Source organism: Asterias rubens, chromosome 10, assembly GCF_902459465.1.
Source record: "Asterias rubens chromosome 10, eAstRub1.3, whole genome shotgun sequence".
Taxonomy (NCBI): domain Eukaryota; kingdom Metazoa; phylum Echinodermata; class Asteroidea; order Forcipulatida; family Asteriidae; genus Asterias; species Asterias rubens.
The window spans coordinates 873136-898988 of NC_047071.1; the positions used below are offsets into that span (position 1 = coordinate 873136).

Consider the following 25853-nt stretch of genomic DNA (forward strand, 5'->3'; position numbering starts at 1 on the left):
TCCAAGCTTTTTGTGTGTTTGTGTGTACATAAACTAGGAATTGGATAGTAATTGTCCTGTATTTTCATTTATCTTGTGTTGTGAAACCACACTTTGTTTGGCATTTAAGATTGATGAACATCTTAAGATCAATCTTAGATTTCTGTGAAATCGAGCCCAGCCTTAAGATGAGATATCATGGTGATCTTGTAGTGTGACATCACATTTTGTGCAGCTTAGCAATTAAGACTATTCACATCTTAAGATCTTGTCAATATCAGCTAAATTGATATTGTGCAATTAAGACTGATACACATCTGAAGATCAATTAGCTTATATTGTGAGATCAAGCCCAGTCTTGGGAATCTTGTATGGGTTATATAATGATGGCATGGTGTGACTGATTGGTCTAGAAGAGAGTTGGCCACCCGAAATTGAGCAGACTGGATTGTGGGAGTTCAAATCCCGATGGATACACATGTATCCTTGAGCAAGGCACTTTGCTTCAGTTGCTTATTTTACTTGTTATCACTCTGGAGTGAATGCGCGATACCTGTTAGGGAAGGAGTTGTTGATGTGAATGATTAGCAACCTGTGAACCATTAAGTTGCCGGTGCTGCATACTCCTAAGGAGTTGAGATGGTTTTAGCATCGCTTAGAGCTTGATAAACATGGCTGATAATAATATAAGAAACTTAAAGGGCCTAGTTGGCTTGAAAAAACACACAAGAGTTTCACGTTATTATTATTATTGGATGTTTAAATGATGTATGAAGGTTTTTTTCCAATCAGTGTAAAAGTGATCAAGTGGCTAATGCTTTGACACCATATTGCTTCACAGTACAAAGCAAACAAAACCGCACACTTTAATGGGGTCCCATGCGCAAGACTTGCACTGTCATTGCACTTTATAGTGTTAGTTATATTGTAATCCTACACGAGCATTTAAGATGCTGATTAACATGTAAAACACATCGGTCATGAGCGCTGACACTAACTGACTAAAGTGCAGTCAGGCATGTGTGTTACATAGACTAACTGCTAACGTATCCCTGGAGAAGTCAACAATATACTATTAAAGGGAAAAAGTGCAGCACTGCATCTTGTAAGAGTACATTCTCTCCATCTTCTAGTTTTCGATAACCTGACCATACAAACAACCTGTGAAAAAAATCACCAAATCTGTGTTTCATTGTTTTGAGTGACACTCTACGTACTGTCAGTGATTTTGTACACAATCATAAAGATCAGGCTTATTTTGATTTTGTCTTTGAAAATAAGCAATAGTGATTTAGGGGTCTTCAAATGCTCTTTCCTTGACAGTACATGTGTGTGATGTGTCATGGCCCAGCGGTCAAGTGCACTGGAGTCAAGTTCTGGTGTTTCTGATCAGCAAAGTGAGGGTTATTTTTGACTCCCAGTCATGACACTTTTGTCTTTAAGTAGGCACTTCACCATTATTGCTTCATGTGTCCTTCTGATGAGAAGCCATAGGTCCTGTTCATTGTGTAATGCATGTAAAAAAAATAAAGCCCAGTACACTTGTCCTAAGGAGAAGGGTTGGACTGCAAAGTGCATCTCATAACCGTTACATGGTGCTGTGTACAAAAAAGGGTTGTATATTTCTAACTTGGTAAAGAGCAATGCAGAGCTTTACATCCCCCCCCCTCTTTAATAGGCAATTTTTCACAAACAATTGTAAATCTGAGAAACAGTCATCTGAAAACACACAATGCTATGCAAGAAGGGTGTGTTTTCTTTCCATTATTTTCTTGTAACTTTGATGACCAATTGAGGCCTCATTTTTAAAGGTATTGTATTGTATGCTGATGTTGGGATACACCATTGGATGAGAATACTGTTTACTGACTATTACCAAAATAAAGTCTACCCTGTCTTTAACTGGGCCAAGGTCTATGTAAGACTTTGTCACACCCGCAAAGAGTGACCTTTCTGTCTTAGAATTGTATGATAATAAATTGTAATGCAGCCATCAGATCAGCATATAGTGACTCTGTTCCAAGACGGCTTTTTATTCCAGCCCGACACACATCGTGTAGGTAATAACCTTCCAATGTAAGTCGATAATTCATATGGTCTGCTTTAGTCGATGCATCTAAAACGAATTAGGTGATCCCAGACATGGCAATGGTCCACCACAAGATCATGTGAGAGTGGTTGTGCCTTGAGGTGCAATTCCAGGTAGACTACTTAAATAGTGAATGACTGTCCCATCTTTCAGAATATGATAAGAAGACGAAGACAAGAAGACATGTGTGTGTCTAGTGCAACCCCATTTTGCTTCAACAGACAAAAATTAAGACCCTTCATTTATTTATAAAAAAATTCTGTGGGGGTTGCAAAATGTAAAGAAATAATTTTATTTAGTAAATAAATAGTAAGAAAGAAATAAAAAAAATAACTGATTCAAATAAACTACCAATTTTGGCAAACTGTCAGAGGGACAGTCATTTTGTTCCAAAAGCCAATTTGCTTATTGTGAAGGAAATACCTGAAAAAATAACAATTCATACAAATCAGGAGTGCTTTTTATCTACTTACCTGATAAAGGCTTTTGGCACTGTGAAAGAAGTAGTGCTAAGTTCTTTTTTTCTTTCTATCTTTTCAATCTTTTAAAGAAAATGTCACAGAACTATTTGTACCACTCCAACGATTTTGCTTTAATATTGCTGCTACCACTCCAACGATTTTGCTTTAATATTGCTGCTACCACTCCAACGATTTTGCTTTAATATTGCTGCTGGCTAAGTATGGATAATGTACATCTTAGCCCCACTTTCTTTACATGTCTAAAAGTTTTTACCTAGAAACGCAATCTTAGCAAAGTTGCAAAGCTGCGTCACTCTGTGCTGTTTTTCACCGATTATTCCGAGTACCGATCAGAAATCTGATACATGCACTGCCTCGTAGCCTTTTAGAGCGGAGCATGGAATTACAGAGTAATCTTTTAAAAGGACCACAAGGTTTGATGGTTGAGGAGGAGAGCTTGTGGGAAGGTCTTTGTGTTGTCATGATTGGTTCATTGCTTGCTGTTTGGACCCGGCGAAACTCATCTTGAGGAAGAAAATAAATAAATAAACAAAGAGATCTGAATCTTAGAAGAGAGAGTGCTACATTGACATTCACCGTGATGTACACAATGTATTTGTTCTTCTAGCTTTGAACTACTGCACTTGAAGTGGATGGTTCTTTGAGAAGATTGGTACTCTTTGAATATAATGCCAAGTTGAAAAGTTGTCTGAAAAAAAAACCTAGCCCCAGCTTGCATACCATTTTTTATGGGAAAAAGAGATCAGAAAACAAAATTACTTTGAGTACATGTATATATCTTGAATCCGCTAGAATTAGAATAATTATGAGAGGGTGGGACACATGCTCTCACAGTAACAGTTTTAAGGATGGTATAATCAATGTTGAGAAACTGTTTACTTCCAAGTACCACAGTTGTTTGCAGTTATGCAAAAAGAGATCAGTTTTTTATCCCCAACATTTTTAATCTAAGAAGCATTATTGACAGTACATGACATCTCAGATTGTGTTATTTCCATCACAGATTATTCTTCCAGCTTCGACATAACCGCTGAGAATTACGACAATAGAGAGGTTTCGCAAGCGTATGAATACAGATACAGATACTGATACGTCGACACTTTGTGTGTTCACTTGACGCGTATCCGCGACAATCGTATTTTGCATACACGTTAGCAATGGATACGGGAGCTCATACATGCCGTACAACAACAGATACTGTTTTGCAGACTTTTAGTTGTATTTTTGTCCAAGATCAAAAACATTTCCCATGGAATTACTTTCACTGGTATCGTGCTTGATATGGATAGAAAATGGTTAGTCATTCGCGGGCAAAACAATGAGAAAATGCAGTGAAAAACACGGAGTCTCTATCGGTCTTTCAGAAAAACTCGCATGATGAATGCGAGCGCACTCAAGTGAAACATACCTCTAGTTTGTGAAACAAAATCCAACAAGCGGCTGACGTGATCGATTACGGTTATCATATCTGTATCCTTACGCTTGCGAAACCTCTATAATATCTCGAAAAACGCTACCACATTTTGAAATTTTCACAGGTTAGAGAATTATGGTTTATACCTACAACTATGATTGAAACAAACTGTGTGTTCAGTTTCTAAATGTCTACAACCCCTTTAAGTAAGAAGAATTATTTTGGTGATACATTTGTAGCATGCCCTTTAATATCAGCTGCCATCATCTCAGCCAATTTACACTCAGAAAAAAGAAGAAAAAAACCACATGAATAATGTACCCAAGGAAAGGAAGTGTTATATAAATGTTTTTCATTTCCTACGTCTCATGTCTGGTTGTCCTGCATCAACCCTCGTTGTGTTGGCTGGCCGGCAATCGGAGAATGAACGAGCGTCTCAAATATCGTTTTCTCTGAGTCGTGTTTCAATGCGCTTCAAAAATATTACCTTTATAAATAAGACATGAACTTTCTTGTTACATTTATACAAAGGACAAAAATAAATTATGTATTCCATTTTTTTGATATCAAACTGGCTGATTACACTTTGAATAATGGATGATGCTACATGTAGCCATGTGTGCATGAATAATGCATCGGTCATTGGGGAATGTTGTTTGCTGGAATAAAATTGTTTGGTTAACAAAAAAAATGGATTTTATAATATTGTAGATTTGGAGTGTTTTCCTTGGGTTGTTAAGCTCTCCTGAAAACTGTACATTTTTCAATCGTTAAATTTTTAACATAATTTTTATTCTAATAATGTTTCAATTTTTAGAGAAGTCTGGTCACTTAAGAAAATGTTTACATCAACCTATTAACATTGTTGTAGTCAAGGCCACAAATCCAATACCGAAACTGAAATTCATGAATCATTTCTCAACAGATTCAAATGTTGTGGGTGAAAAATTATCCAAACTAAATTACGGTGAAGGGGATCCTTTCTTAAAATAGTTTATACTATCAACAGCTGCAGTGCTTCTTATGGTCTTTCATTTTTAGGAGTGGTAACCAAATCTGTGACCCTACTTTAAAAGTGTCCACTGGCAAAATATTCAGGCAAACCAAGGAAGAGGTTGTGGACAATGCAAAACAACATTGTTTAAAGGGCTGTAATTTTAATCTGGTGTTAATTAGAAAAATACAGTTTAGAAGTATATTCTTGCTTCCAAGTGTTGGAATGAAAGGAAAGCTCTTTCAAAGCAAAAAATTATAATTAGAGCCAAAGTTCATATAGCTGCTTAAGCTCAAATGTAATAAGTACAAAAAAATTTTGCTTACCAGCCAAAATACCATGTCATTTGGACTTGTTTTATGCTTATCTTTGCGTAGCAGAAAACTGTTTTTTTAAGCAGCTCGATGAAGTTGTGTCCTGTTGATAGCTTTACTTCCATTTACTTTATGCATTTTCTTCTCTCAATTTTTCATTTTAATGAGTGGAGTGGCCTTGGTTATCACCAAATATATAACTTGGTTGGCACTGATGGCCCATTTGAATAAAACATTTGAAACCCTTTCCATGAAGATTATACTCAGAGGGAGTGGCACTGAATACTCAAAATATTTGTTAGCATAAAACCTTAGTTGGTAACGAGTAATGGGGAGAGGTTGATAGTATAAAACATTGTGAGAAACGGCTCCCTCTGAAGTGGAGTAGTTTTCGAGAAAGAAGTAATTTTCCACGAATTTGATTTAGAGACCTCAGATTTAGAATTTGAGGTCTCGAAATCAAGCATCTAAACGCACACAACTTCGTGTGACAAGGGTGTTTCTTCTTTCGTTATTATCTCGCAACTTCGACGACCGATTGAGCTCAAATTTTCACAGGTTTGTTATTTTATGCAAATGTTGAGATACACCAAGTGAGAAAACTGGTCTTTGATAATTATCCATAGTGTCCATCAGTGTCTTTAATAAATAGATTATTTAAAAGTTTACTCAGCATGCTCAGTTACCCTTGTGAATTATCAATTGGTTTTTGAACAAAAAAATGTTGCATCCCCTTCAAAGGGGATCCCGCTGCTGCTGCTTCCTAGGTTGTATCAGAAACGTGGGTGTGATCCCTGGCTTTACGGTATTTACAGACTGAATGGCTTCTGACCAGCACCCATAGATATCAACAAAATAGGGAGACGAACATTTGGGCCTATAATCTCAGTTGGTAGAGCACTGGCACGTTTTTGCGGGGGTCGCAGGCTTGAATCCATCTCTTCTTAAATTTTCTTTGTGGAACGAACCCCAATAATCAGTTTCCCTTGTGGTTTATTACATGGTAATCTATAAACTGTTGTATTTTCAGTAAAGGTTGCCCTTTGCAAACCTGGATTGGCCAAACTTGTGGGAGTGAAATCTTCGGAAAATGAAAGGTCAATTTTTACGGCTGTGAATCCTGAAGTGTCTTTACATAAATCATGAGCCACAGCTCTGCAAATCTACTGCCGTGTTGAGTTACAGCTTTATAATGAATCCAATATCAGGCCCCGCAATGAACTGGTTATTCATGATTGAGTGGTCAATTTTTCTTGGAATAGCAAAGTGGTGATGTTTAAGAGCACTATGGGGTGAATTTTCTCTCGGATTGTTGACACGAAGAACCGGTGAATGCAGTAAGAACTGAACTGAACATTGGGTTGCCCGCTTTTCTCTTTTGGTAAATAGCACCAGTCTGTACATAAGAGGTTAATATAATTTCTTATTTGCAGATTAAAAAACGGGCACGTTTCAATCCAATAAGAGGCCTTGAGTTTTCCAGATGAATTTTGATCAGGTAGGCGTATTGATAGAAGGGTGTGTAGGAAGGTGCAAAGAAGAATTGTATTTTGAAGATTCCAATGAGTATAAAGGCAAAATCTACTGATTGCATTCATGGAGTTTGACAACAAAAACACCAACATACCAATGTGCGTATAATATCATGAAACTTGATATTAAAATAAATAGCAAGACCAGTTCTCAAACAGCAATATTTACAAAGCAAAGTAGATATATATATACACTGTGCTGCCACAAACGAAAAATTAATTGATACCTCACCATTCGGTGCTTCAAATTTTACATCTTGTAATATCAGTAAGGTGTTTGTCTGTAATTGAGTGCAGCAATATTGGCGAGTACTAGAGTGCTGTAATGGCTTCTTGAAACCCCAGCTAGTTCATCTTGTCTTGATATTTGTTAACTGTTGCTCAGAGATGGTTTGTGATTCAATGTTTGGCCTTGACCATAGAGTCGGCTAGACCTGATGTTTTATTTTTTTAAACTCAACCCAATGGCTCGGATTCAACTCAATTTATCAAACTCAGACTAAACCAATGACCCAGACTCAGACTCTTACTGAACCCAATGACTAGAACTCCGACTCAGTCTCAACCCAATAACTCTGACCTAGGCCTTGGACACATGTCTGGGACATTCGTTCTCAAAAACTATGTCACTTCAGAGGGAGCTGTTTCTCACAATGTTTTATACTATCAATTTCTCCCCATTACTTGTAATCAAGAAAGGTTTTATGCTAATAATTATTTTGAGTATTTACCAATAGTGTCCACTGCTTTACCAATAGTGTCCACCACTTCTTTCAGCTTTACACTTTATCTTTTCCTTTGGAGAGAATTTCATATCGAGCTCCAAAAATCAGGAAGATTATTTGTTTACCACTGTATTGTAGGATCCAATGCAATCAAACACTGATGCACCGTACACAGTGTTTACTCTCTAGAAGTGGGATACAATTAACTTTTTTCTTATTTATTTTCTGTCTTGTTTCCGCAGGCATGGAAGACAAGAGAGGACCCAGTTTTACACATTGAGCTACGTCGGCAAGCAGATCTTCTTGTCATTGCACCCTTAGATGCTAATACTCTGGCTAAAGTAGCCAATGGAATCTGTGATAGTCTGCTGGTATGTAATCTAAATAACTGTGAAGAAAAAAATATTGTAAGTCCACGTAGTGTTTAAAGTCCCTCTCACTTGTGATAAATACCTGAAAAACTCACTTGTTGTAATAAATACCTCCAAAACATGCTTGTGATAGGTACATGTTCACGTGAAAACTTGTGTTCCGGATAAGTACATTATAGAGACACTCTGTGGTAGAAACCAAAAACTCACTTGTTTTGATAAAAAACATGCTTGTGATATGTACTGTACACAAAAACCCACTTAAAAGTATACTACGTAGGTGAGGCTTGCGGTAGCACCATGTGTAAATCTCTTTTGAGTAGTGTTGGTTCTCTCCTCTTTGAACTTGTGCATTGTGCGTTCACACATGCACATTGTTAAACGTCAGCGATGACGACCAATCCGAGGGTCTATACATTTTGCTCAGCCGAAGACATAGTCAGGGTTAAATGTCATAATTGCATGTTTTGCATCAGGTGCATACCACTCAGCCTTTACTTTGGCCTCAGTTTCTCATGGAAGTTCTCTCATAGTCTCATATGAAAGAATTACTTCTCCCTGGAAAGCAGGTCGCCAACAGGAAATGTCAAAGATGGTCTAGCTGATGTCCTTGATGCACTAAGCCCGTATTGATTCGTTTCCCCTGAAGAGATGTTGAGATAGCTCTCTCATGCATGCCCTATTTCCCAATCCCTCATATTTCTCCGTTATAATCTAACATTGAAGAGAGAGGGAGAGAGGGTGGAGATGGGTAGACTGTGGTAGTACTCTTTTCACCTGCCCCCTTCTTTTTTCCCCAACCTGAACCACCAACCCATTTCTATTCTTATTCGGAGCAGCTTGAAAGTAATCAGTTTTGTTGTGCTCGGTCGTCGTCGTGTCACCTGCAAACAGGAAATTTTCCCCAGAAATAAGATTGGCAAACAAGTTGTAAATTGATGCAGTGAAATATGTCTCAGGGAAGAGCTAGCTGGATGTTGTACTACAGAATTGGTCTGGATGATGAAGTGATTGGACAATGTTGAATTTGTAAACTACATTTCTGCGTATGTGTTATTGCTGAGGTGCAGAGAGTGATTGCGGATGCTGTAGGGGACGGATCAGTCTTGAGTCACTGCAGGACTCTTAGCATTCCGTCCCAAAATCTTCTTGATTACTTTTCTGCCAGTTTATATCAACCTTCATTATGAGTTTTTGAAAAATTTGAATCAGGACTGTATAACACTCAAAGTATGTGACTTGTAGAAAATTTCAATAAGATAGATATTGCCTATTAGGGGCCAAGTTTAAAAACATGTTCTGTTGACTGCATGTTCAACTTGTGTCCCAAAGATGACAGCAGCAAAGCTCTGAGAAATATTTTAAGTTTCTTAGAGTACTTTGACAGTCTTGACTTTCAAAGCAGGTGGACAACATTGGTTATTTTCATAGACTGGGATCCACAATTTGTGTTACCCAACGTACAGATGAACTATCAACAACCTGTAAAAGTTTAAGCTCAGTCGGTCATCAAAATCACCCACGGGATGCATCTCCCCCTCTTCACAATTTTCCCCCTTATTAAAATGTTCAAACACACATGCTGCTCTTTAAAAAAGAAAAACATCTGATAGGCCACTAAAACCCATACAACAATGTAATGTGACGCAAGTTAGGATCCGGGTCGGGGGGAGGGGAATGAGCCCTGGAGAGATTCACTCTGTTGTTAGAAAAAAGTAGTTATTTTTGTTACATTGTGGGCTTAGCATTTACTTCTCCCAAGGCACCTTTTTATTTGTTTGTTCTTACATGGGCAGTAAGACTAAATTAGTCCAAGTGTGGTAGCACTAACAAAACGCATCATAATGTTGTTGTGTCAACCTTTTGTTGAAATAAGTTCAAAGTAGGGCATTGCTCTTAGAGAAACAAGATTATCTTAAAGGCACTGGACACTTTTGGTAATTACTCAAAATAATTGTTAGCATAAAACCTTACTTGGTAACAAGCAATGGAGAGCTGGTTGGTAGTATAAAACATTGTGAAAAATGGCTCCCTCTGAACTAATTTTCACTAAAAATTTGAATTTGACTTTGAGACATTGTGAGTCGGACCTCAGAATTAGATTTTGAGGTCCAGAAATCAAGCATCTGAAAGCACACAACTTCATGTGACAAGGGTGTTTTTCTTCCATTTATCTCGCAACTACGACTACCAATTGAGTTCAAACTTACACAGTTTTGTTATTTTGTGCATATGTTGAGATACACCAAGTGAGAAAACTAGTCTTTGACAATCACAAAGGTGTCCAGTGTCTTTAAGACAGAGACAGTTTTCAGAAACATAGCTGTTTTTGTGGACTTTGTCTAGCATTTTGTCTAGTGTAATTCAGGAAATCTACCTCCATGGTAAATGCTAATAATAAATTGTTTTTCAAACAAATTGTGTAGTCTAACTGGCTCGGCATGGAGCAGAATAACATGTGCTTGTCATCATTTCATAGGTCCAATTGGATAAATACGCAAATCCTCTACTTCCCTCCTATAAATCCAGCCACTGCATATACTGTTTATGCCCAATCTCTTCATCTGTGTATTTGTCAGTCCATTATACATTTATCCCCAGAGGGAGAGAAGTGTAGATCGGATCAACACGATCTACAGGTTCAATGTACGCTTGCTTTCCTTTCACTCTCAACGCAAGATACTTCGCGAAATGTTGTGAGATAATTGCAAAAACAATATCGCAGATGTTTTCCGAACCCGAGCCGAGTGATGGGTCATTCAAGAGCACGGAGCTACCTTCTTTATCATGGCTGCGGGCGCTGCTTTTTCCCTCCATAACTTGCAGTTACACAAGCTTGCCATACTCACTTATATTTATGGCTCTGTTTAATGCCTCCCTCTTGTATGTTCATCTCCGCCAGCGGAGTGGATAATCTTTGAACGAAACCAGGAAACAAATATCATCTCCCCTGAGGGGAAAACGGAACTAACCTTAAACTGAATAATAACGTCAATGGAAATCTCCTTGCAGGATCTCTTCGTTGATGGAGAGTTTATGCTGAATGAATTCTAGGGCGGAACTTTTTATCTTGATGACTATTTGAATAAAGAGAAGATGACAATGAATAAGCATTCAATGCGATGCTTTCTGAGACTTCCATCCCCACACTTTTTATGCTTCTTTAACTGCAAGTTAATGTAATTAAATAGCCTGTATTATGTTACATAGAATCTTTTTGTGTATTGCGCTGTGGGAAAAACAGAATCAAATGTCAAGTAATAAACCACAAGGGAAATTGACTGGGTATATTTTTAAATAACTTCTACGGTTTAACAAAGAAAAATTGTGGGATTTGAACCTGTGACCTCCAGATGAATCATGCAGAAATCATTCTGAGGGTTGGTGTCCATTTCCAAACTCTGTGGCCAGCGATGTCGTTGCTAACTTGCTGCCACCTCACTAAACATGGATAGATTTGATGGTCTTGTAAAAAATACTGTGACAAAGTTTTGCTGTTTTCTCAGCAAGTTGACGCTTTATCCAGCTGAATTTTTCACATGTGACTTTTATTGTATCTTTCTTTACAACCAGACAACTTTGCTTATAAATCAGCATTACATTGACTATAACCAATCTATGACCCTACCTTTGTGCGTTGTCATATCTTATGTTTAAGGCCTCTGCACAATTTCATCAAGCTGCAGCTGCTAAGATGGATTGCAACAGGCATCATCGGCCGCCATATTTGATGAATTGTGCCCGCGTGAAGAGCTACCACTGGCTGACAGTCACGCGCAGTGTGTACACATGTGCACTTTTCCTTGTTAATTCATGTAAGGTGGCGGCCAGCGCCGCTGACGCTTCATTGCAACCCATCTTTTCAAGTTTATGTAGGACCTCAAATTTAACAATTAGTGTTTAAAACTTTTTAAAGCTGGGCTTTCTGCTGCAACATAACTGTCTGAGACCTGGAAAGTTTGACAACACTACTAAAAAACACAGTGCTTTATTAAAGTACATCGGCTCTTTCTATACAACATTCACAGTGCTGTATAAAAAGTGCATTGCCTGTCTCTGCAACAAGCGCAGTTGTCATGTTGTACCATATAAAAAAGTACATTGCTTTCTCCTATTCCAAGTTCCTTTTTTCTGGACAAGGTAATTTGTCAAGCAAATTGACTAGAGAGGTTTGGTGGAAAGTGCATAGATGTGCAAAAAGGTTGATTCCTGCAACACAGGTATATAATTCTTTATCTGCTTCGATTACGCTGATTGTGGAGACTACCTGTCCGGCAGAATGAATTAACCTACATCATTCTGACAGGTTGAATGCCCTGCTCCCGGAGTCGAGTATTCCCAAGTCCTTTGTAGAGTTTGTTTTCTTCAGTAATTTGGAAATGAGTAGAAAAGAGTCAACCACCATTGTTGACGCTCTAGACTTTATCCATGTTTAAGAATCCATCCAGTGATGAATGAGTTCATACCTGGCAAAGCCTGCGGACAATAAAGTCTAACCTGCAGCAGTCTATGAATTAAAGGCTTTTAGCTTGCAGTGCCCCCCCCTCTTTGTCGGACCTATGGATGTTTCCAGGTTTTTTTAAGACCTAGTCTTGACAATGATGATTGTTGTCTGTGTGGGTTTTACTCCTGGCGCTCTCTAGAGGTTTATATGGCAGCATTCTGCCACCGACTGTTATACATGTAAGTGTATTTTTAAAAATCATCATCCGGTGACTTAATACTATAGCTATTGTCACAGATGTACTCTGTATTGATTTAGGTGAAGGTTAGGACCACAAAGTCAACCCACTTCAAAAACCCACTGAAGGTGAGATATTATAACGAATGAACGGAGAACAAAATAAACTCAACGAGTGGCACTCACACATTAACAAATGTAAATTATTAGAATAAAAAGCTTTTAGCGAGTCCCCGGTTGAGCCATTTTTAGTCCAACTAAAACAAGATGAAACAAAAAACCGGCTTTGAAACTCAATGCGGCCTGAAAAATATACATCCTAGACCCATCATTTCTGTTCTGATGACCCCTGGGAGAACGTCCCATGGTGAGGAGTTTGACCACCGTCTGATTATTCATTGGTTTTCTTATCCTTTGGACTGTCGGTTTTAGAGCTGTCAAGATCTGGTGGTCAGAATATTCAGTTCACCTTAAACAGACCCCTTTGAGAAATCACTCTTGATGTCACTCTCTTGTTGAATTATTTTGAGTGCTTTGAACTTTTTAGAAAATACCACAAGCACTTGTTAGATTTTTCTCAAGTGGAAATTGTGTTTGCTGGAATCAACTTTTTTAAGGAGAGAGGTTGATTAGGGAGGGGGGAGGAGGTTGTTTTGGTAAATGCTCCATGTGCTGACAAACCATGGACAAACCCGGTGTTTTGAATACCCCTTATGGTTGTGTAGCTCTATAGACTGGTGCTTTGGGCATGTTGGGCCTCCAGAAACCAGCCGGTTTATGTTTGTTTGTAATCCCTTGTGATCTACATTACAAGCTCTGGCGCTTCTGTTCAGCAGAGTGTGGGTTTGAATCCCGGTCATGACACTAACTTGTGTCCCTGAGCAAGATACTTAACTATAATTGCTTCTCTCCACCCAGGGGTAAATGGGTACCTGTGAGGGCAGAGATGGTTCTTGTGATTGATTTAGCCGAGTAGCGCATAATTAATGTTGCACAAGGCTGTATACTCCCCATCAGGGAGCTGAGATGGTTTAATGAGTGAATTAAGGCCCATTGACCAGGGGTAATAATGTGAAGTGCTTTGGGACACCCTCCGGGTGTGAAAAGCGCTATATAAAAACGGGTTACTATTATTATCATTATTGTTGGCAAGTCGTTAAATGTTTGCCACAAGCATTGGACCTGCTTCTCGCGACACTTGCTATGTTCCTGCGAGTATGCTGGCCCTCGCAAGACTAGTGTTCTCTCAACTACCGTCTCATTTGAGGGAGTAGCAGACGGGAGCCAGCAGTCTCGCTTGAGAGCAGTGATTTTGCAAGAGAAGTCTTCGATCGCAGAGTGGAGCTGAGTGCATTCTGCTTCCACCGTGACGACTATCAATGTGACAAACATTAACGACTCGCCCACAAGGATCAAGGGTTAGGATTTACTTCAGGGTTGTCAGAACATTGGGATGTCGGAACACAGGTGTGTAAAGGCCACATATCGTCAGAGAACTAAGGGTACATGTGTACGTACGTGTACATATGTGTAATATCTGCCTTAAAAAATGACAAAACTGATTGAACCAATTAAAGACACCGGACACTATTGGTGCAAAAATCTAATTCCGAGGTCTCTAAATCAAATTTGTGGAAAATTACTTCTTTCTCGAAAACTACGTTTCTTCAGAGGGAGCCGTTTCTAAGAATGTTTTACACTATCAACCTCTCCCCATTACTCGTTACCGAGTGTGGTTTTATGCTAATACTTATTTTGAGTAATTACCAATAGTGTCCACACTGCCTTTAACCTTACACCATCACATAGTAAATCGTGACCATTCCGTTTTTGGTTGTCTGGTTCCCTGTGTTTGTTCAGTAAGTATTAAGCAGTGTTTTCAATATGCACTTTTTTTGGAAAAGCGCATGTTGGAAACATTGCAGTGAATAAAAGAAAAAGAAAAAAAAGGACGATTAAAAACAAATAATCTAGGCCAGCCAGAACCAACAAATAGTGAAAAATGTACCTGATAGTCCTAAAGGCAATATTGATTGATGTGGAAATTAACTTCTCTATAAATGAACACAGTAAAATAGTATTTCATAAGAAAGCTTCAACTAAAACAAGATGCAGGCTTTTAAGTAATAATAATAATAATAATAATATCGAAGTCTTATATAGCGCACGTATCTACCAAACAAGGTACTGAAGGCGCTGTATACAAACTTTCAGAAAGATAGGTTATTGCAGTGATGGATTCTGAGACCCAATTATGTAGAACTTATAAGGGTTTAACAAGGTGCTACGGCACATTAAGCAGCCACAACCAGGAACACCGGGGCAAACCCCCTTCTCTTTTCGATAAGTGCATCTGGGTTCATTTACATGCTTTACACAACACAAGCGATGGTAAAGTGTCTTGCTTATAAGGACACAAGTGTCACAGCTGGGGATTCGAAACCACACTCTGCTGATCAGAAACACCAGAGTTTGAGTTCGGTGCTCTTAACCGCTCGGCCACGACACTTCCTTGCTGCATTATCCCACAATGTTAAACTGGAATGCGCTTGGAAATTATTCAGGCTAAAGTAAGCTTATAGCTTTTTACTCTAAACTTTTTTGTGATGTTTGAAATTGTTATCATCTAGGCTAAAGCCTGTTTCATACTTCCTGCTAATGTGAATGCGATACGAGTTTTGATGTCACAAATATATTGCATTTCGTAGAAATGTGCTCAACTTCAGCAAACATTCGCTGCGAAAACAGCCATGTGACTTAACAATTCATAACGCATGCTAATTTGCTGGAATTAGAACTGAGCTTTAATGTTTTGTGGCGATGATTCGTTTAACATTGTTTTGAAGTTCGAGTCTCAAAGTTTGAGACGAACCAGCTGGCTGGAGTCTACAATTGATCAGGATTAAACTCTAGTATAAGCACTTGCCTGGATGGATGGATGACCGTCTTTCTTATACTTATTAGATAGAGTCTCATGGGGGGGGGGGGGCTTGGGGCTTGGTCAAGTACAATGTACAAGGAGACCTCTACATAGAATGACCAATTATTGATTGGTTGATCGTGGACAATCCATCCAGTGCTGTTGCCCTTTTGGCAAGCCCAGAGCACAAGAACTAGACAGTGAGTACAGAGACTGCTGGGTAAAGGGCCGCGACTTGTTGTTCTGGCCTTGTTTAACACTCTGTCACCCTTTAGCTTAACACTACAGGGACGCTGAGGTCACATCCTTTTTTTTTACGGACAAAGACTGGCTATCGTCCAATGATTTGCCTCCTTTTGCCTCAGTGAGGGCACTTTTGAGCCTCGGTGAGGGCATTTTTGGAGAGTATGACATTTGCAAGGGATCTCAAATCTAAACTATTGAATTTACATGTACTTCCTACTTATTTTGAGATATTTGTAATAATTAACACTATGTACTAAGACTATTAACTGACGATGTAAATTTTTGCTTTAAATACCCGGCTTGCGGACAAACATTTAACTACTTGCGCGATCAACGCATCATCAGCGTGCCTAACTGAATTCTGAGACAGTCCGTACACGCAAGTAAACATAAAACTTGGACATGTATACTGCCAGTGTACTTTTAGTTAAATTTGATTTGTTGTCTGAGATCTGGGTACTGAGCTTCTATTTTTAGTGTTAGTGGGGGGGGGGGGCATTTATGAATTTACCAGGGTAATATCATGAATATAGGTTGGTCACCAGTTGACATGTACTTCTTTTTTGTCATTCTAAAGTGTTTCTCAAGTTTAACAAACAGGTTTTTTAAATTTTATTAATGTGCTAAGTTCTGTCATGTCTGTAGGGCCATTTACTGTCTGTAGAGTCCACTATTATAAAAACGTGCAAACTTGCTACATGTAATCTTAAGCTCTGATTCAGCACGTTGATTGTGGCATAGACATGTGGTACATGAAATTTTGTATTTATTTCAGGAAGAATTAGAGAAAGTAGATCAGCATAACTTATTCTCCCTGAAATATTTTCATAAAATTGGGAGTCTAATACTATCTTGTCACCATGGAAACAGATTTGATGTAAATATTTTTCGTTCGACTCTCTGTAAACGTCCAGCATCTACATTTCTGAAATTTAAGCTGTTTGCCTTTCCCACAAGTGGATCCTTCCTCGATCGTTCTTGTATTTTGGAATACCCGTAAGTATACATATTACCTTACTCAAGATGTGTCTGTACACACTGGGAATACAAGTCTGACTACGTGCTAGAACTTGGCAATGAGATTCTACACATGTTCACGATCAACGCATCGAGTAATACGAAACCTACTCTATGCACGTCTTGGTACAAAGTACTCCTGAGGACTAGTGAGCCGGGTCGGTTTCATTTATGTTGTCTGGTTTGGTCTAGCTCTAAGTGAAGCCGAGGTATAGTTTGTGCTTACAGCAAATCGAAGATGAACCGAGAGAGCTGAGGGAAAGTGGTGGGGTACGTGGGGGGCCCCTGAATATTTCAGTCCCCAGAAGCCACTTGAAGACTAAAAGCGTGAGCTTGCACACATACGACGCCACGCACGCTTGCACATATGTCGCAGGGGAATTTGGGTGCCTGAGTACTACTTCACTCCTGTTTTGTTTTCTTAGTAGTCCCTCGGCACAGAGGTGTTCTACATCGACGTATGCTCTTCAACTCTTGCTTGTCGTCTTGCAATTTGATTGAAACTTGATTCGTATATGCATGAAGAATTCCCCTCTATTCGCGGGAGACTGATTGCTTTTGCCCTAAATGAAATAACAAATAACAAGAGGGGGTCGCTTCACCCCTAAAATTTGTGAACGGTTGGTCTTGTGTTAGGGGAGGCTGGCAGATCTGCATTTGTCTGTTTGCGTGTAGACGCACAGATCTGTGCTGGACGACTGAATTCCAATTACATAAATGGGTCGTTAATCTGCAGTTAGAAGGATGCAAGTATTTCGAAGCAAGTATTTTGGTTTTGTTTTCAACCTTCTGTCATTCTTGAATGCCCAGCCAATCTTTCCCGTGTTATTTGACCTTTTAGGAAAGAGGTGGATACATTAGGGTATACAAGCAGCTTTCCCTCTAAAACTCAAGCAGGATGGTCGAAAGCCAAGTCTAAGACTTTTGAATGCTGTTGAGCAGTTTCAGTACCAAATCATTTTGCTTCAGAAGCATCTTGCAGCGTTGAAGCCAGTATTTCTTTCTGGCCGAGGGGACATTTTCACATGTGCCAGACCTGTCTATGTGCCAGAGACGAGGGAATAAGGAAGAAAATTGGTTGAGGGATGGTGGATTAAGTTTTAACCATTCTACAATGTGTGAAGACAAGTAATACAAGTATACATAATACATAAAAGACTGAAATACTCATCATTTTTTGCTCTTATGCACATTGCACACAGTATAAATGATGTTTGCCAGTCTGTACTCAAAAATAATATCAGCAGAGATGTATTTTACAGTTTGTGAAAACAAATGAATAGCGTTGTTTTGCCAGGCCGTGCTCAAAGAAGCACTGCCGTTTGTGCGTCATTGGATTGTCAGGCATTGCAGGAAAAATATCCACAGGCGAGGAATGTGCCAGAGTCACGAAGTCATGCGTTTGATTTGGGTGCAGATTGCCTAAGGATCTCACCCTTTTTCTTTGCAAGAAGGTCTGTCAGACGGTTTAAAGGGGCAGTTTGGATGATGCAGCGTAACTGCATGAATTGTTTGCAAGATTTTAGTGTTTTTTTTTATATTAATAATAGTAATAATAATAGTAGTAAAAATAATGAAAAATTACATTTGTAAAGCGCCTAATGCAAAAGCCTCTAAGCGCAAAGAGAACAATACAATTTACAATGGGTGAAAGATACAGATATAACAAGTTTTAAAAAAGCAGCTTCAAAACTTAAAACTTAAAACAGTTTTAAGAACTAGCCAGGCAAGTAAAAAATAAAAACAGTATTTTAGACAAAAAGATTGCATAGAGGATTGATTTGATACAATTAAACAAGTTCCTTACAGCCGAAGGCCTACATTACATGAACATAATATACACATATTATAATACTGTAGGTTTGTATAAAATGTATAATCAATGAGCTTTCAGATTGAAACTCCTTTAATTTGGATAGAACTACCAACTCTCTATTTTGTCTTGAAACGTTAATTGCCTCTTTCTTCACCAGACATGTATTGTGCGAGCCTGGGATTCAGCAAAGCCTCTGCTTATCTGCCCAGCCATGAACACCCACATGTGGGATCATCCCATCACTGCTGGTCAGATAGATACACTGAGGGCCTTCGGCTACCAGGAGGTGCCATGTATCGAGAAGACACTAGCCTGCGGAGATACCGGTAAGATGAAGATGTAAAGCTTTTAAGGGTGGGCCAAGTGCAAAGCTCAACTGGATATCATGAGGAAGGAATTATGTTGGCTGGCTATTACTGGGTTAAATATATCTCCAAGCATTTAGCATTTGTGTGTTTTCTTCAAGGAGTCTCACTCTCTTGCTGGAATAGCAACAAAAAAAGGGAAACAAAAGAGATGTAGAAGTATTATTTGATATTATATATGACAAAGAAACCATAAAAGTAAGAGCAATATATTAAAGGCACAGTGTACCTTTGGTTTTTGGAACCGTTCGGTTGTTGTGAGCTATATAAACATAACCTGTGAAAACTTCATTTTAAAAGATGGTAGCTTTTTTGAGATATCGTCGAAACTCTGGAGTGGTTATGTCCATGGAGGACATAATCCAAAATTGGAAAACACATTCTAAGAAAGGTTTCTTTGAAATTTTTGATTTTTTTTGTCTTCTTCAAATTGGCACCAAACTAATGACCTAGCATCTCTAAGAAGATACAAGTTATTTTGACTATTACAATTATTTGACAATACTAATATCAATCAAAACAGTGGGAAGATAAAAAAAATAAAAAAAATCCACACACAAAGAAAATGTTAGGTATTACTTAAAACAAAAAAATGATAATACAAATTGGGGAGATAATTTGTTAAGAAACAGGTAAATGGACAAAGCAGAATTGAAGTGAAACAAAGAATGCTGTTCTTGCCGGCATGTTGAAAAGTTGTTTTTAAACTGCCTGAAAAGTCTACAAAGGCCTGTACTAAAGAAATGTGCTCTATTTTTTTTTCAAGGCCTAAATACCAAGCTTGACATATAGGGGCGACGGTGGATAGAAAAAGTCCTTTCTAGTTTGCTGACAATCTGCCATAGGGATATTGTCTTATGTTGAAGAGGGCCCAGTCACGCTCTCACCTTGTGCGGTGTATTTTCAATTTCCCAATCAGACCTGAGCAGACCCAATTCTAAATTTGCGACAACAAGAAATCCAGTGACAAATGTTTACAACAAAAACAAGGGTTTGATTTTATTAGCCATGCTGTCGTGCCCGGGAGAGGAAAACAAAAATCCATCAGAAAATGTCAAGGAATAGGAGTTAAGGTTTTCCTGTGATCGATTAGTTCTTGTGAGGCTGCCACCACAGTAGTCTTGCTCCGTGTGTTCAATGCCAAGAACAAGTTCTGATAATGACCTTTAGTCAATTTGCAGTTTTAATTGTGCATGTTTGGAACAGTGTTTCACTCTAGTTGATCGACAGGTCAAAAAGAAATAATTGTAACCCATGACTTTAGTCAGGGGATGACGCCTGATTGTTAGATAAAAAAAGTGTTAGTGTGTCTGTTCACATTCTTAAATATCTCTACATAACTTGAGAGCATAATTATTAAGTTTTATACTGGCAAAAACCCACAACTGTTTAACTTACATATTGGACTACTGCACTGTATGAGATAACTGTTAAAATTTACTTTGCGTATGATCACAACAAACTTTCTCCAATCTGTCTAGAGTACTATCCTAGAGTGACATCTACAATCCAGGGACGAATGTTGTTGGGGCCCCACCCCCGGGCCCCCATTCAATGTTGGTCCTCATTGCACGGTCTCCAACTCCAGCTGAGGTAAACAACAACATTGAATGTGGGAACAGGGAGGGGGGAGGTTTGTTCAGTTTCACATGGCCCAAGCATTTCGGCTGGTTTTGTAGATAATCTATATGGTATAGTCAACACGAGTCAGCCGCCTGAACTTGCTCAATAATGAATACAGATTGTTGTTGTCCTCCTAGCCTTGTTTCACTTAACATTGTTTGATGTGATCAAGGGGACTGAGGTAACTTTCAGTTGGGCATCAATTGTCTTCAGTGCCATAGAAAACTGAAAAATGCCTTCAAAAGTTGTGTGTGGCTAGTAGTTTTATCCCCCCGAAAATAGTTCTGTCCAAGCATGCTGTAGATTTATCAAAGCCACACATCTTATTCATAGTTTGCCTTAAAATGTTGGTGCATATAGACAAGTAACGTTTACAAAACATAACCTCTTGCATTTCTGGGCAGGAAAAATAGCACTAACTTGAGAAATGTTATGTTTTGAGCATGTGACCCCCACCCACTTTATTTAATAAGTTGATTAATTCTTACATGATATGCATGTAATGCATACAAATGGATGCAATTAATAAGGTGCTCAAGGTGTTGAACATGTTAAACAAAGCGAAAAATTATTGAAGTTTATCATTAATGAAACTCATAGAGCACTATAGATAAGGGTTTACAAGTTCCGCAAATACCGGGGAATCAAGCCCCTTCTCTTAGCGATGGGTGTAACCGTTTTTAAACTTGAATTACACAATATAAGAGACAGCTCTTATATCGTTGCGGTACCCACTGCTAAAACATAGGATTCAAACTGCCTCTAGCTACCGGGCAACCTTGGTAGTCTAGTTGATAAGACACTGCTCTAGAATTGCAAGGGTCGTGGGTTCTTTATGTCCTACTCAAAGGACAAAGCTAACAACTTGCACCAATGTCAAGACCAGGACTCAAACCAATCCTCAGCTGATAAGAAACTTCAGAGATTGAGTCAGGCTTCACTACTCAGCTACGACTAACCCTTGTGTGACATTTCAAAACCTGTACTTTTGAGTCTAAAGAGTTTCTAAAAACCCTACGTGACAGAATAGCCAATAAAGAATTTACTCATGAACATACCAATAAACTCGTCGCCATTCCAATGTAAAAATTTCTATATAGTCAGTGTTGCATTTCAATCACAAATGCCCGCCGGTCTGCCAGCTACTGTTTGTTATAATACATAAGTGAATTTTTATTTGGACTTTGCAAAATTTATTGCTCTTCCCTTGATATCCCATCATCTACGGTCAGTATCGTGAAATAAGGAGGGTCAAATGAAGGAAGAGAAAGAAAAAAAGAGCAAAGACAGAGAAGAAATTGCTTGAATCGTGCATTGTGATTCTTGAGGGAAAACAACCTGGCTATCGGCAATCTATGGTCCAGGTGCGGCAATCCCATGAGGTTGATAATTTCCAACCTCTATTGTGTCCCTCGTTACAAAAGACATTTGAAATGATTTGATTGGATGCTATTCAGCCTCAGGTTTTTCTTTCGTCTGCGAAACATGAGGGAATTTCCGTGCAATAAAACGGATCCTTGGTTGATGAAGCTCACAGTTTTACTTGTCCTTTTATTCTCTCAGTCCCTATTGTATATTGCCTTGCTCGCTGAAAGAAATTTACTCTGCAAATCATACGGACAGATTGGCATGTTTTCACTTGGTTTTAAAGTTTTTAAGTGTAGTTCTTCTGGGGAAAGTTGTTTCATAATTTTTACTGCATTTTAATGATCAGAATATAATATTTTTACCATAGAAAAAAGTTTCTTAATTACTTTAAACAATGTATATAATTCAAGTCATGTTTAAGTTCTTTGGTTAGTTGTTTTAAACTTGTTTTAACCATGGGAAAAATCTCTCTATTGGTAATTGTCAAAGACCAGTCTTCTCACTTGGTGTATCTCAACATATGCACAAAAACTAAAAACCTGTGAAAATTTAAACTCAATTGGTCGTTAAAGTTGTGAGATAATAATGAAAGAAAAAACACCCCTGTCACACAAAGTATGTGTGCTTTCAGATGCTTGATTTCGGGCCCTCCAAAATTAATTCTATCAAAATCAAATTCAAATTTTTTAGTGGAAAATTACTTCTTTCTCGAAAAATACGTCACTTCAAAAGCTCTTCTTTGCTCGTTACCAAGTATGTTTTTATGCTAACCATTATTTTTTAGTAATTAGCAATAGTGTCCAGTGCGTTTAAATAAAAACAAAAACAAATTAATACAAATCTAAATCTATTTCAGATAGAAAAATGTGTTTTTCCCCCATACATGTAAAATGTCCATTCTAAAAACTTATATGACTTGTCCCGGGGGAAAACATTTCCAAGTCCTGAAACACAGTTGATAAAGTTTGCTCAGGGACACAATTTCTTATTCAGCAGCACGCACATGTCTTGCAGAGTCCACATAGATTGGGACAAATTTAATTTAAAACCATCTGGTCCATTTGAGAAACTCAATATCTTGTCTCTTCGTTGACAATTGGTTGCACCTGATCATCAACGTCTTTTAAAGGGGTACAGCATATAGACAAGTGCTAGGTCAACCACTGCTTTCTGTCATCTCTGGGACGCAAACTACCAAAGACTTTAAGGAACTGGACATGGTAATTAATTACTCAACATATTTGTGAGCATGAAAACTTACTTGGTAACAAGCAAAGGAGAGCTGTTGATAGTATTAGACGTTGTGAGAACAGCTCCCTCTAGATTTGGAGAAAGAAGTAATTTCTCACTAAAATATTTGTATTGAGTTTGAGACCTCAGCTGAAGTCTCAAATTCAAGCATCTGAAAGCACACAACTTGTGCGACAAGGGTTACGTTTCATTCTATAATTCTCACGCAACTTTGCCAACAAATTGAGCTCAAACTTTCACAGGTTTGTTATTTTGGAGCATAAAATCTGCTATCTTTTTAAATAACCTCATTACTTCAAAATGTTTTACTATTGGAAGCTTCTTTTTGTAAAATTTTTTTTAACAACTTTTTGTTGTGGATAGCACAATTTAATTTATCAGTGATTCTGTTAATTTTGTAGCATTTTAGATTTTGTTTTCAACGATAAGGTTGTGATTCTTTTTGCAGTGACGGCGACCCTTACTTTACATTGATAAAACTTGTGCCCCTAATGTTCCAAAAGAAAAAGTAGGCCTATATACATGTAACTTGGCTGCAGTCATATTGTAATGGTATAAGGCTGTATGGAAAAACCTTCCAACAGAGGGCAGCATTGATCTCATTGCAGCATTGATTTGCATTTGTATGGTATTTCTGTACCACATGTTCTAGTTCTTCTCAACTTAGGGTTACGTTTTAATTTTGGTTATTTTACATAATTTGAATGTTATTGATTGTATTTTAGCGCCATGAGCACTTTGATGGACTTGTGGGCCTTTTAAGTTATTAATATTATTGTTATTATCAAAATGACCGTCCTTATATGAGAAGACATAAATCGTAAACCTATGAATGCCTAAATGATGGTACCAGTGGAGCTTTACACATATTGATTAGATAATATTGAAACGAGTTGGTATGGAATACAAGTACATACTTGGGACATGTTACCTTTGTTGTTTGTAACCCTAACCCTAACCCTAACCCTAACCCTAACCCTACACATATTGATTAGATAATATTGAAACGAGTTGGTATGGAATACAAGTACATACTTGGGACATGTTACCTTTGTTGTTTGTAACCCTAACCCTAACCCTAACCCTAACCCTACACATATTGATTAGATAATATTGAAACGAGTTGGTATGGAATACAAGTACATACTTGGGACATGTTACCTTTGTTGTTTGTATATAAATTTTGGTATCAAACTTTTTTCTCACTTTTTTTGTAGGAAAAGGCGCCATGGCCGAGGTTTCAACCATTGTCCAAGAGGTACTCAAGGCACTGAACCTAGGCAGGTAGCATCTTCTGGCCACACAAACCGACCGCTTCAGAAAGCATCTTACAAGTCGTAATGGATAAGTGTTCCAGCGTGTGCTCATGGACAGTTCTGTTGGACTGCCCAAAGATTTCATTGGCACAAGATAAACTAATTTGTATTCAGTCATGTACAATTGCTCCTCGTACGTCGAGGATGCAGTCAAGCTGAACATTCTGGCAGTCAAATGGATTGGAGGACTGTGCCCATGGGAATGTTCATTTGTGCCTACAATGAGCTGGAAACACTCACTTAACTCTACTGACATGACTGACACACATTCAAGATGTCAATGAAGCAAGGTTTGGCTTTGCCACAATCCTTGCTTTTCTGATGATTTTTAATACCGGGACAAGAGAAGGAGTGTAGAAAGAAAAAAGTTCCAATCAACTGAACCAAAGTAGCTGCAAAGGGATCACATCATGAGAAGTGACTTATCATTTTAAATATCAAATAATAAACAGTAGGGATACACGTGCCAGGTCAGTAGACCCCTTTTTTGGAGACTTCTGGCATCAAAGGTACTTTTAAGTACTTTGTAACGTGACAAACAAATACAAATAACTACATTGTACATGATAGGACGTGCTTGTCTGGCCACTTCCCACACGACCCAACACTTAAGCCCCGATTGAAAAAGGCAATACAGGCTAAATTAGATCTGATAATTTTGGCTCTAACTAATCAGTGTATCCATGGCAATGCCCCTATTTATCCTCAAAGTTCAGTTCAGGAGTATCAAACAGCCAGAGAATATGCGATATTCACATAAATCCCTGCCGACTCTCTTGGCTATAAAAACCAAGTCATATGGTTCCCGCTCCTTCCAATTACATGTAACTGTTACATCACGTAGCAGCTATGGAACACAGTCTTCCAGAGGTTGTTAAAAACAGGCTGAAGCACCAGGGCACTTAAAAACCTGCATGCAAAAAGGATACATCTACAGGTGTATTTAGTTTGTGCAACTGTTGATTTTCCCTTTAGGAAACGAAACTCGCTACTGGCTTTGTTATTATTATTTCATCTATATTTTCAAAGAATGAAGAGACAGATTGATGTTCTGTTCAGGTGGGATAGTTTATTTTAGAAAAGATAGCACCTCAGCTAGTCAGACATGGAATATTGTGATTTATGCATACGTTGTTGTAATACTAATCATGTTTAAAAATTGCAATTGGTTAAAAAAAGTACAATGTAAAGGCATGGACATCTTTGGTCAGTGTTGGTCACTGTCAAAGACCAGTGTTCTCACTTGTTGTATCCTTAAATAACAAACCTGTGAAAATTTGGGCTCAATTGGTCATCGAATTGGAAAGAAAAATCTGTTGATGACTTGTCATAAGATTATGTACATTTTAA

General features: G+C 38.3%; 1 protein-coding gene across 1 annotated transcript; it reads left to right on the forward strand.

Annotated features, from left to right (window-relative positions):
- Positions 1-7741: 7741 nt before the first annotated feature.
- LOC117295519 (phosphopantothenoylcysteine decarboxylase-like) lies at positions 7742-25851 on the forward strand (the record flags this gene model as incomplete). The annotated part of the gene is made up of 3 exons (XM_033778211.1): positions 7742-7900; positions 18738-18906; positions 24405-25851. Coding segments are annotated over 3 exons (399 nt in total), but the record flags the coding sequence as incomplete, so codon positions are not given.
- Positions 25852-25853: the final 2 nt, after the last annotated feature.